We start from the raw sequence: 14,084 nt of genomic DNA on the forward strand, positions 1-14,084 counted from the left end.
CAAAAACGTTGTAGTAATCATGGCCGAATATGACCGGGCATGCAGGGCACGTGCCAAGGGGCCCTGACCTCCAGGGGGCCCCCATTGATTTTGTTAGTCACTCTCACTCTGGCTCTCTCTTCCGTTTCCCCTGAAAACTGGAACATCCGGTTGTTGATGTCCCCGCTGAGACTACTGACTGAAAAAACAAGAGAAAAACCGCTGATGCACAACCAAATTTCGAACTTGCACCTTGTGTGTTCTACAATTCTAACTGTCAACAGTAAGTTGAGTCAGGGGCCCTCTAGCGGCCGGGGTCCCTAAGCGACCGCATATGTTGCTTATGCCTAGAGCCGGCCCTGTCGCTGACTGTTCCTGAATCACACATTGTCTTAACAAATTCCTCACACCTCTTTGAAGAAATAAACTCCTCTCCTTCGACTAGTTTTGACTCAGTGCTTCCTCAGTGTCTTCCCCAGCTGTTTACGTTTACTAATTATAGTTGTTGATATTGAATGACCCACGCTGACGCACCAAAGCACCATGCATTGCCAGAGAAGTCCCAGATCAAGTGGGAAAAAAATCCCCCTAATTCAGTCATCACTGTTGGCCAGTATGAAGACGGACTGTGGGTTGTAATGTTTATATCTGTCCCCCTGCACTTGTTAGCTCCTTTAGGCCTATACGGCTTTTATACATACTGTCTCAATGTCACTAGTAACTGCTTTAACTTCAACATCATTTGAATATATGTATTTATACAATGTATACATTGTATATTTATGGTATTTTACAAAGCATGAGCTTTGACATCCTCTAAACACGTTTGACAGACATAGAACTACTTTTCCCACATGTACAATGTCCCCCCAGTGTAGATATTAGGGTAACACACATCTCTCAATTCAAGATGAAAGAACACCAAGCATTTACAGGGACATTCTCACACATCACTCATGTTCACGCACGTCAGTCTTGTTGTTCAGCAATCAACACATCATTTCCCTTTCTCCTCGATAAATAAACCCTATTAAAAGATGGCCTCCTGGTATTTAAATGCCTAACACTCAGCGACACCGCCATAGTTGTGGTAAGTCGTGTAAATAACTGTTCTGCTGAGGGCCTGCTGATCAAACACTGCACCAAGCACCATTTTCTTTCTTAATCGACTGTATCATACAACCCCATCTGTTTACCTTAAACCAGATTGCCATTTTATAGAGCTGATTACTACATGCTAATTGCACTACACAGAGGGTTGGAGTCAGAACACACAGCAGGCAAACACAGTACGCACACAGGCTGGAATACACACAGACTCGTACATGCAGACACACAGGCTTGAACACACACAAAAACCCTGGTTTTCACACAGAGGCTGGTACACACACACACTGCTCCAGCGGTTTACATGTGGGCTCCATTTTGCGGTGGCGTGTGATAATCAATATGATCAGAATTCTGACTAACAAATGCTCCAGCAGCGCTGGTAGAGTAAACAGGAAGTACATCTAGATCACATCAGCGTAGCATTCGACTGTAAACACTTTGTTCAAAATTGGTATTTGTGGCATCCCGTGCTGAAGGGACATGCCGTCTGACACTCTTGGCGCTCTCCACTAGAAAGAGCTGTTGGACAAATAGAGCTGTGAGTTTATGGGTTTGGCCATTTACGAGTCTCGCCAGAGCATCTGGTGGCTTTAATCACACGGGGGGAAATTAGTCAGATATGTAGGAAAGGTGAGGAGGAGGCGAGGTTTGGGTCAACTGGAGAGGGAGTCTCATAGACCACCCTCTGTGTGTACTGAAACTTTACTTCACAAATATCACTCATTTTCAATGGACATTTATGCTTATTTATGCAGGGTTGGGGTCAATTCCATTTGTAATTCAGCCAATTCATCTCTTGAATTGAAATTCAATGTACACATAGAAAACAACAGGCAATGTTCAATTCACGAAATGGAATTGACCACAACCCTTTGTGCCCATGTAAAGTGGTTCCTCGTCTGCACACGTGTTCGCTGCAGCTATTAAAGGTCACAGTTCACGGTCATTTTAACAGTCAACATCAGGTTCACTTAAAGGAGAGGGGAGGAAGCTGGCGTTTCTAGCAGTGACGGAAACTGATCCCTCTCCCTTCTAAAAGGTGCACACCAGACACATGCAAGTGCAATCACCACAGTGAAATTGATCTCGGCGTGAACCGAATGAGTGAAGTGTATCATAGCCCTTTGCCACCTGGAAGTCCATGTGTGCACGTGAAAGACCTGCATGCAAGTGTGTGTGTGTCTTAGCATGTGTGCACACGTGCATGTGTACACGCATGTGTGTGTACGTGCGAATGTGTATGTGTGTGTGTGTGTGTGTGCGCATGTGTGAGTGGCGACTGACATCTAACCCGTGGGCTAATGTAATCTGATGGCAAAGAGAGGCGTGATGCGATAACTTCTACCCCTCAAATTAGTAGCATTTTTAACGAGCCTGCCCACACACTGTTAACAGTTCTCACGACGGCAGACCTAATAATTAACTGTGGAGCTCCCCAGATGAGCTCCAGGAGAGTAAGGAGCACCATATATCATCCAACTATAGAGTAAGTCTCCCCCCCCCCCCCAGAATGGAAACAATATCATAAAATGTCTCTAGTGACATAAAGCAAAACCCTTAGCTTTGACGTCGACGGAGGAGAAGTTAGCTCATTTGGGGTTTAAAAAATGAAAACGTCTGAACTGATCCTGTTCTTTATGGCCTGCCTGTCTGTGTATGTCCCCAGATTTATTTTGGTGTTTGCACAGCAGGGCATAAATCATCTCTGGTCCCTCTCCCTCTATTTCTGTCCTTCTTTTTCTCTCTCCCTATTTCGCTCTCCCTCTGTCTCTCTTCCTTCTCTCTCTCTCTTCCTTCTCTCTCCCTCTCTCTCTCGCTCCCTCTCTCTCTCGCTCCCTCTCTCTCCCTCTCTCTCTCTGATGTCAGAGCGTGGGATGTGGCCGTCAGCATCTGCAGCAGGAAAGGGTCCTTTTTTCTCTCCTCCGGAAGAATTAGGCCTTGAGACATTACCACATTGTATTTTGCGGTGCAGTTTGGGGGAACACTCCTGGCGCTGGCCAGGCCTGTGTGCCTCTGGGGCCTCTTTCCCTCTCTCTCTTTAATTAGATTATAACCGGGTCCCCATTTTGACATTCTGCTGCCTGGGCTCCATCCTCCAATCTGCCAACCCGCTACAGTACCTTCGCCGGCCGCGGAACCGTAATATCTGCTCTTAAGGGTAGGAAATGACTTTAATGTCGGTTAGACAGGATTCTGTTACACCCAATGGTGTGCTGACAAAACAGCCAGGGTAATGGAGATGTTAAAAGTGCGAGAGCAATTGAGATTTACGGTCGGGTTCTATGAAAAGCGCACACCCGACCAAAAGCACCACAGGCTGCGCTGCTGTGGCCGGGAAGACATTTGGGCCGCAGCTGAGAGAACCATCACTACCCGGGTCAACTCCAAAACAGCCAATTAGATGCGCAGGGACTGTTGCAGATCAATACATTTCACTCGAGCATGGCGCTGCTACTCAGAGGCCCAGACTTCATTTGTAAGGAATAATGGAAAGAGGAGGAAAGAGGCAGTCGGTCTCGATGCGTACTGAAGTCTCTGAAGTACAGCCGCTGGAACTCTCGTCCTGCGCAGGTTATGGAATTATCTGAAGTTGTCTACCCAGCAAGAAAAACAACATGGAGTCATTATGGAATGATACATTGCATATAGCAAGGGGCCAAACTCCTAGAACAAGCATGAGAAGTCATGGCTCTACAATATATCTCGAAATTGCTCAAATACATCATCCAAAAGCTAGATAGAAAAGATAATAAATATCAATGGATCTTCAACTGCTTGAAGTTGATTCATTGGTAACTCTTGTGGGTTTAAACGATACAAAACATTCACGCAGTGAGACACATGCACCAACAGGCATACATTCAATCCACCCCAGAGCTGTCTATCTAAATGGGACGTGACAGCAGAAGGAAAGTCAGAGCGACGTCTGGAGACTCCCCTCAGGGGAAGTGAACAGTACGACTGATTTCGGAGTCGTAAATCATCTCGGGGAGACGCTGGGAGCTGCCAAAGGGAGAGTGTTTTCCATGTAGACTACTGAGAGAGGAGCTCTTTGGAAGACGTTCCGCTGCACAGCGTGGTGGCTGGGTGGATGGCTGAAACTGTGTGTTACTAGTCATTTCTTCCCAAAACAATTCAAATCATGACGCTATGATATGATAACAAAGTACGTCGCTTTAGGCTTGAGGGTTTCATCTGAGGAATGGTTGCAATCTTTCACAACACTGCAGCGGGAATATGTTCAGGCCCTGAGGCGTGTTCTGCTCTCGTGTTTTCAGTTCTGTACCGATGGGAATTAAAAGTGTGACTGGGAGTTTGCGTAGGTGTGTGTGTTAACTCGACACTCACTGAAGGTGTCCTCGATTGAAAGGCATCCAAGGAGTTGAGGAGGAAAGAAACAAATATGACTGCTCCTCTGGCGGAGGAGGGAATATACCTTGAAATATGTTGATATTCCATCCTCTGTATTGCATACAGATTTTCAACATGGCCGTCAGAGCGATGGAGCTCCTGCCGTGAAAGAAAGCTCACAGGTGAAACCAGTGCCAGGTCCACAGCTGCTTCCAACTAACAGCTCTCTCTCTCTCCGTCCCTGCTCTCTCTTTCTCTCTCCGTCCCTGCTCTCTCTTTCTGTCCCCCCCCCCCCCCCCCCCCCCCCCCCCCCACACACACACACACACACATCATTGCACAGATCACACCGCACATCAAAATGGGATTCAGTAAAAAATGTAATAGTTTCTAAGTGATGTACTTTACCAGACATTCAATCCAATTAGACCCTCTTACTACCCCATATATATGAATAGCAGTTACTGCAAGACCATTTGAAACTGAGTGGTTTAGTCTGGAGTCCATGACACACAGCACACTAGAGTGAAATAACTGTAGAGCTCCATCCTAATCCCAGTCTAACTCCTAGACCTCTTCCCTTTGTTTGGTTTCACAGCTGTTTAGTTTACATAAGAGGGACATCCCCATTTGTAAAGTTCATCACCACATCCCCCCTCCACACACGACTCACTCTCTCCACCTACGACAGAGCACTTCTACCCTTCCAAATACAAATAATCAGCCATGATGAGCGATAGGGCCGGCCTGCGGAGGTAATGGTAGTGGCGGATAATCACAGAGCCCAATTTAGACCACTTTGTTCAACTGAACCAAGCCCACCCTAGGATCTTGGCATGGGGCTGCTATGTCGGCTGGATTTGGACCTCGTACCTGCTGATGGAGTCTTCTGGATGTGTTTGGATCGGGTTTGTTTCCCAAACCTCTCCTCGAGTACCCCAAGCTAGTTCCACATGTTTGATGTAATCCAGCAATAGCACACCTGATTCAGCTAATGATGGGCTTGATGATTAGTTGACTATTTGAATCAGGTGTGCTATTACTGGAATAAATCAAATAAGTGGAACTACCACAGGGTACTCAAGAAGCTGGGAAACACTGGTTTAGGCTATAACTGGGGTCCAGAATATTTCTTTGTCAGTTCACACCTGGCTTTACACACATGGCCATGTGAATTGAACACAGTGGGGGATGGGACATGCAGGCCAGGCACAGGAGGTTGGTGGCACCTTAATTGGGGAGGATGGGCTCGTGGTAATGGCTGGAGTGGAGTAGGTGTAATGGTATCAAATACACAAAACAAATGGTTTCCATGTGTTTGATGCCATTCCATTCACTCCATTCCAGCCATTATTATGAGCCGTCCTCCCTTCAGCAGCCTCCACTGAGGCCAGGCTATAACTAGGGCCAAGAATCTTTCCTGGTCATGTCATGTGGTCAGGTAAAACTCCTGGACCTACCCAAGGTCATGTGTGTTGAGCACAGTGGGGAATGGGACAGGCCAGGACTGGGGCTGATGTCAGACAGTACTTCAACAATGTCTGCCCGAGTCTTTGTTTCCTCCAGTTTCATAGGAACCCATCAGAGAGCTGATACCCTGCTGATTCTCATCTATAAAGCTCACTGCATGTGTGGACCAGTGACAGCTCTGCGAGAGAGAATGTGGAATGAATTTATGTGGTGAAAAGCAGAGACCATATAGGACTTAAGGGAGAGAGTGAGGGATGGAGGGAGTGAGGGATGGAGGGAGTGAGGGAAGGAGGGAGGGAGTGAGGGAAGGAAGGAAGGAAGGAAAGAAAAGGCAATGCTTTAAAAGGGACAGAACAATCACTGAAGAAAAATATTATTCAACATTTATTTAGAGAGCCACACAGAGAGGGGTGAGACAAAGGAGTGTTATCAACAGAGTTTGGAGAAGTGAGAAGTGGAAAGGAGCGTTTTGAGGAGGTGTTGGAGGAAGAGTGGCTTAAGTGCAATATGTGTAGAGGGCTGAGAGCATGGTGAGCACACCGGATGTGTGTGTCGCTGTAAAACACATGGCTGTATGAGCGAAAGGTAATGGTCCATAGGGTGTGAATGTCTACATTCTAGATGTAGTGTGTGTGAGCATCTCCCTCCCTCCCTCCCTCACACACACACACACGTCGCGATTCTCTGTATCTCTTCTTACATCTATGTTCAAAATATTCTCTCTAGCTGCAAATGAGCATAAGACAACTGGAGCGTTTTACCCACTGTAAGCTGTGTTACTCTGTCTGCTGTTTGGGTTAACCATTTACATCCTCAGTACTCAGTTCATCTCACCTCAATAATGTTCTCCTTTATCTGGTTGATTTTGATGAATGTGTTGTATATTGGAAAACGTAACCCTCCATGTCAGTCTTTTATACCCCAATATAGTTGATCCCATAACTGTGGTCATTGTGTGGATAAAACCAACCCTGAGACAACAACCATGCACTGGTACTGAAGGATGACAGATACTGTTTGCATTGGTTGGCCCAAGGGCTGGTGATTGCTGTAATTATAACCAATCAAATAAACTACCTCAATCTCCTCGATTAAAATTCACGCACTTCACTCCACTAGAAGGCAGTATTGATGTATGCAAAACTGCTGACCCTGATGAATTTGTGGTGTATTTTGATGGTTATATTGGTTCGCTAATACAGAACTAGTATATTTTATTAATATATATATTTTGGATTCAGATTTTTCACCACCCTCAGCACCCCTACTTCCCGTAGCTATGCTTTGTACCTCTCATAATAGCTTTAGTGACGATCTAGATCTGGAATGACATCATAAGAGGCACTCAACAGAACTGACCTGGGTTCAGCTCACTAAATACCTCACCTCCTGACTGTAAATAACACTGTTGTACTTGGCACAATATCTCCTCCACACCCTGACCTGTGCATCCCGTCTGTATACGGTATCCTCTACGCTGTGACTGCTCTTTTGCCCCTTGATATATTTGTTTTTCAGTATCCAGGAAGAATGGTTTTCTTGTGGTCTGTGGGTGTATTCTCTGCTGCTTTGTGTTCTAAGGGACCCTTTGGCCCAGAGTTCCTAAACTTAGTGATCCAAGTAGTGATCCAAGTTTAGAGGAAACTCACACACACACACTCTTTCTCACACGCGCGCACACACACACACACGCGCACACGATCGCACCCCTCGGGGCCTCCTGGGAAGCGCCAAGGCCATAATCACACCTGTCTGGTGAGGGTGATGACTGGCTGTCTGGGCCTGGCAGATCAACAGACCCCCATTTAGTTGGAACTGTGTTAGTTCTCCTATTCAGCTCTGTAAAACAGTGAATAACAGTGAAAAATTGGCCTAGCTCTGCGATGTGGTGGCCACGGTCTCCATATCTGGCTAGAGTAAAACTCTGCCCAGACAACAAATGTCTATGACAGTGGTTTCAGTCAGACGCACTCTGGTAGACCATGAGCAGGGTTGCGTAGGTTACTTTCTAAATGTAATCCGTTATAAGTTACAAATCCAAAATTGTAATCAGTAACATGACTTTTGGATCACCCAAACTCAGTAAGGTAATCTGATTACATTCCGTTACTTTTCGATTACTTTCCCCTTAAGAGGCATTAGAAGAAGACAAAAATGTATGTTACCAATTGAATGACATCTATTGTAGGATAAATCAATGTTAAAGTTGACATAGCTGGCCATACATGGATGTTAAATTTTACTTTATAGGTTGGTTACGTAGGCGTCTTCTAACCCATCGCTTTCTACTACATATAATAATACCATTAAATTATATATCTTTACATTAAAAACCAAAGTCTATCAGAATTCCAGTCATTGCAATAAATGTTATACCCCTTGATCTTCAAGAATAGGACTTGGAGGTATAGATTAGCCAAATGATTTTACCTGAGCATGACCCCAAAACTAAGGACTTATTAGCCAGCATTACTCTGTTCTTTATGATTTTGTTGTCATGGAGGACTGATTTGGCTCATTGATTCGAGTTGAAAAATAAATGCTGCGCTCATGGAATGGCATGCTTTGCCAAGAGTGTGCAAAGCTTTCATCAAGGAAAAGGGTGGCTACTTTGAAGAATCTAAAATATAACACTGTTTAACACTTTTTTGGTTACTACATGATTCCTTATGTGTTATTTCATAGTTTTGATGTCTTCACTATTATTCTACGATGTAGAAAATAGTAAAAATAAAGAAAAATCCTTGAATAGGTGGGTGTGTCCAAACTTAGTAGATGTGTCCAAACTTTTGACTGGTCCTTTATAAATCCAAAAATAGATGTAGAAACTACAGATTGCCCCTTTAAGTCTATCAATAGTGTGCAAGTTTGAACATGTGTCCATTTTAACCCCCTTTTTCTCCCCAATTTTGTGATTACAAGCTTGTCTTATCACTGCAACTCCCCAACGGGCTCTGGAAGAGGCGAATGTCGAGTCATGCGTTCTCTGAAACATGACCCACCAAGTCGTGCTTGTTAACACCCGCCCAGATCCCAGCTGCACCAATGTGTCGGAGGAAACACCGTTTAACTGACAACCGAGGTCAGCCTGCAGCCGCCCGGCCCGCCACAAGGAGTCACTAGAGCGCGATGAGAACAGTACACATTTTTATTGTAACCCTGGACAAGCACACCTGATTCAACTTGCCAACTAATCATCAAGCCTCAATGAGCTGAATGAGGTGCGTTTGTCCAGGGCTACAATGAAAATGTGTACTGTTGGGGGTATTCAAGGACCAGGGTTGGGAAGCGCTGTGCTACAGCAAATATCACCATGGAAGTGGCTCAATGAGAGTCCCTTGTGGAGAATGAACAAACTATAACTCTAAAGAGCTCATGCTGTACCATGATTATCCACCAGGTGTCCCTATATGGTCAGAGATGAACAATAATGTAATTCTAAGTACATCAATTTTCTTGATTAGTGTCTAGTCCTCAGACAATCAACTAATGAACTGAAAGACAAGCAAATCACATATAGAAAATGTTTGAACACAAAGAAATGTCATCATATTCTGATAAAACCTTCCCTCTGAAAACTGAAACAAGGTAAAAACATTTTTTATGTCATTTCCTCTCATGTCTAGAAGCATGCAGAGTGGAGTGATCCTGACTCTCCCTGAGGCAGCTTCCTTCAACAGTCGGTATTCCACTACATTTTGGAGGATGTAAAACGTTGGAAATCGGATCCGCCCTGGAAGTGTAAATGGCATATACAAAGCAACAACAAAACCAATCGCTCTCCACCTCGAAACGGTTGCTGTGGAATGTGCCGGGATCAAGAGTAAAAAACCCATTGATGTTGAGACTTTCTTCCACTCCTGTGAGAAAAACATTAACCTGAGGGAATCCTTGTTCTCTCTCTGGGATTCTCTCTCTTTCACAAACACACACGTTATCACAAACACACAACTCACACACACATTCTCACAAGCACACACACATACTGTAGCCAACGTGTAGCCTACACACACACACACACACACACACACACACACAGGTGTGAGTGATGGCTGACTGAGGGGAGGGATAAACAAAGTTACACTACTAACCTGGGCTCTGTATACCTTTGTACTATGCCTCACTTAAAGACTTACAGTAGGATGATAGACTATTGCCTTGGGCTCCCTCTTACTGTGTATGATTAGTCCATACAGCTCCAGGGAGTTACTGTGAAGAAGCTGGATCTTCAATAGGACTAAGCTGCTTCATTATGGGCTCAACTGATGTGTGGGGTCTCAGACAAAGCAATTACACTTGTCCCTATCATGTTCTGTATATTTACCAGGAACACTGAAGTAAGGTCTGTGCTACTGTATCCGTTTGAATGGAATATGTAACCGTCGGGATTGTGTCATTGTAATGCCATAGGGAGATTCTCTACAAAACGGTCAATACAGTACTGAAACCAACAGGAGATGTCCGAGGTGGTCTGCGAACCCCACAATGTTGCGGTCATAGCATAATCAAAACAAAGACAATTTATGTGATGGCTACAATGAAAAGAAAAGTCATTTTATTGAAAGCAATATTTTAATAACATTTCAATGTGCCACTCATTTTATACCTCCACTCAAACATGGCAGTACAAAATCACACAGTAATGTCAACTCCTCTCCTCCATTCAGCAGCACCTTTATCCAGTGATCTAGAGACCATTCCACATAAAAAACTATAGCATATTATGGTATATATACTATAGTATTAAGTGTAGTGTTTTTGCAGACTTTACTGTAGTGTTTACTGTAGTATACTTTTGGAATCTGTAGTATTTACAGTTAACTATAGTATAAATACTGTAGTAATAGAAAACTAGTATATATTATAGTAATTAATGTAGTGTTTTTGAAGATAGTAGTATACTGTAGTATTTACTGTTGTGTTTTTGAGGACATTACTGTAGTATTTACTATAGTATTCTACAACATTCTACAGTAAGTACATCACATGATTGAGGGATACTAGTGTGTAGTATATTAAACTACAGTTTACTACAGAATTATTTAGTAAGTACTGTAGTATTCTATAGTAAACTGTAGTATTTCTTCGTGTGAATGAAACGCAGTACTGTTTGAAGTCTCAGACCATAGGACTATAGACAGTCTCACACACTTGCAAAGCGAACTGTCTCCATATACACCCCTGTCTCATGTTAAACTCTTCCCTATCCATCACACTGTTCCTTTTTCTAGCGCAGTTCATGTCATACACAGAGTTTGAAGGCTCGCCGTGTTTCTCAAACACACACCTTGTGGCAAAGCCGTAGGTGGGTAGTGATAAGGGTGGTCCAAGGCGAGGCTGGACGAAGTGGTCTGCTCTTCCGGGTTGGCTCACGCCTGGAGCAGCTGTCCTGTAAGGGCGGGGCTTCTGTCCCGGATCAGAGCACGTGACATCTGGGCCACCCTCTCCACTGACCACCCCCAAAGTGTAGCTTCCTGCAGCATGCACATACATACAGACAGACACTGTTAGGATCCTCAGTGCATACAGACACACAGAGAGATGATGTTTGGATCGTCTGCATAATCTGATCCACAGACAGACATACTGTGCTGCTGCATATCCTGATCTATCAAACCAATCACAGTGGGGAGGATCTCCTTCGCACACATTTGACTGTTCAAATACAATACACAGCTCTTTGAGCTCCTTTAGAACAGACAAAAACAGTACAATCCACCGAGTATACCCATCGATGTTCAGACACACGCACACAACCTGCTGGGATCACACCAGAAGCCTTGTGATTGACAGATACCGTGTCTTACACAGAACCTCCCATGTCGAGTCCATTGTCTCTTAGGAGGATTCCTCCCTGGAAAAGCAGCCCTTCTCACGTTCTCCGGTGTTGTAATGCCTAGCGCATGTCCGTAAAATCAGCCAAACAAACATCTGAATTCTCCTAAATCGAATTTTGTTAAGAATTCCCATTTGCAGGGTGGGTGGGGAAATGATCGTTGCCCACATGTGATTCGATAGCGAGTTCAATCAACAGACGGAAGCAATTTGAAATGGGAGAACTTCAAAATTAAACCTCTATATGATTTTTTTCAAATGTGCGTTACTGAATCACAGGTCCCGCTGCAGTCGTAAGCCCGAGAGAGGGCATTCTTTACAGTTTACAGTGCATGATATTGGACAGATCTGCAGAAAACCACACGTTCAACTACAGACGGAATGTGTGTGTGTGTGTGTCTGATCTAACAGGCTAGGGTCCCACTGCTTTTAAAGGCAGACTCTACTGTTGTGGTCGTTTGCTTTCGTGATTCCTCTGTGCCTTGTGTGTTTTTTCCAGGCTGCGAATGCCTTTCGTCATCATTGTTTCACTCCCTTCTCCATTCCTGACATCAGTGAGTGACTCCCGGTTTGGGTTAGTACTTGCTTGATGAGTCCTCAGCATTGGGATAGGGCTGGTTTCTGTCTTTCAGACACAGCAGTGTTTAGAAAACTATGGTGCTGCCGTCCTGTTCCACCACTGATCTGAGATCTGAGGAGATCTCTCGACATGTACTCTACTCTATACTCAGCCTGGTCAATTTCACATTGGACCTCATGGGTTTGAATATCAGCCTAGTCACGAAGCATTGGAAACTGTGATGAAATGAGATTTCATTAAAGACGTTCTCCACATGTTTGAATTTATTTGAATGATTGTTAGAGTGACTACTCGTTTGTGAACCTATAGTGCTTAATCTATTGCTACGGTGTCCATATTAGGACAGCCTCAGAGTCACAAGGAGTTAGTGTCTGCACTCATCTCCCAGTGGAATGACGTGTAATTGGATTGCTGCTTAATTTCATTGTGTAAAATTATAATAGAAACATTTCTAATTCAGCCCCTCCTGGGTATTATTCAGATGAAACGTTATCAGTGACCAGACCTAAGGTGTGAGAGCGTTCAGAGCGGTGAGGGTGGAATCAGGCCTGCCCGTGGTAAATGTGACTGAGCACTGGGATCCAGAACTCCTGGAGTAACTCCCTAATCAGAACCAGTGTTGGGGAGCCAGATGACAAGCATTTTCCACACCAAGGGGGGATCCAAGGCTACAACTGCTGCTAGACGGATCAGCAATAATCTATTGATTAAAGCAACACAAAGTCATAATGGAGTCAAAATATGGTAGCTTTGAGCAGGCTCCAGGAGTATTTCATTCCAGCTTTTCCTGTGTTTGCCTATTATGTTTTTCTATTTACATTTGGCCCTGGTTTTAAGAAATCAGAAAAGCTCAGGGAATGGAAAAAAATGTGTCTCTCCTGTTTTTCTTTAAGATGTACCAACGTCATTGTTCTTTTACTTAAAGGGATACTTCGGGATTTTGGCAATTAAGAGTCAGATGAACTCATGGATACCATTTTTATGTCTCTGCTTCCAGTATGAAGGAAGTTGGAGGCAATTTTGCGTGCCAATGCTAACTAGCGTTTGCGCAATGACTGGAGGTCTATGGTATCTACTAGCATGCTAGCAGTTACCATAGACGACCAGTCATTACGCTAACGCTAGTTAGCAACTTCCATCAAAATGCATGCAGACATAAAAATGGTATCCATGAGTTGATCTGACTCTGGGGAAGTAGATAAGGGGCTTCATTGCCCAAATCCTGAAGTACCCCTTTAATTACTAGTACTTGACAATGAAGCCTGGTATCATAGACTAGACGTAACATAGTAAACGTAGTTCCGTGGGACATGTTACGTTTGGTATGGTTACATAAGACAGATGGTTACTTAAGGCAAAAGCTAAAGTAGGGTGGTTGGTCAGGGAGGATGGGGGATATAACGCGAACACCTAGCAACCCAAAGGTTGGGAGTCCGAATCTCATCATTTTAGCTACTAATTAGCATGTTAGCTAACCCTTCCCCTAACCATTTTAGCTAATTCTTTCCCTAACCTTAACCCTTTTAACCCTTCCCCTAACCCTAACCTTAACCCTTTAACCTAACTCCTAAACTTAACCCTAACCCCTAGCCTATCTATCCAAAGTTAGCCAGCTAGCTACAGTAGCCACCTAGTTAGAATTCGTAACATATCATACGTTTCGCAAATTCGTAACCTATTGTACGTTTAGAACAATGTGTAATATATAATACGAATTGTAATTTGTGACATACCATACGAAACATAACATAACATACTA

At 44.1% G+C, this 14,084-nt stretch overlaps 1 protein-coding gene across 1 annotated transcript in view; it reads right to left on the reverse strand.

Annotated features, from left to right (window-relative positions):
* Positions 1–10,798: 10,798 nt before the first annotated feature.
* Positions 10,799–14,084, reverse strand: part of LOC115177010 (D-ribitol-5-phosphate cytidylyltransferase-like) — a 35,317-nt gene continuing 32,031 nt past the window's right edge. The window contains exon 8 of the mRNA XM_029737454.1: positions 10,799–11,384. Within this exon, the coding sequence (XP_029593314.1) occupies positions 11,280–11,384 (105 nt within the window). The 3' untranslated portion in view covers positions 10,799–11,279. The remainder of the gene's footprint in view (positions 11,385–14,084) is intronic.

Source organism: Salmo trutta, chromosome 37 (assembly GCF_901001165.1).
Source record: "Salmo trutta chromosome 37, fSalTru1.1, whole genome shotgun sequence".
Classification (NCBI taxonomy): domain Eukaryota; kingdom Metazoa; phylum Chordata; class Actinopteri; order Salmoniformes; family Salmonidae; genus Salmo; species Salmo trutta.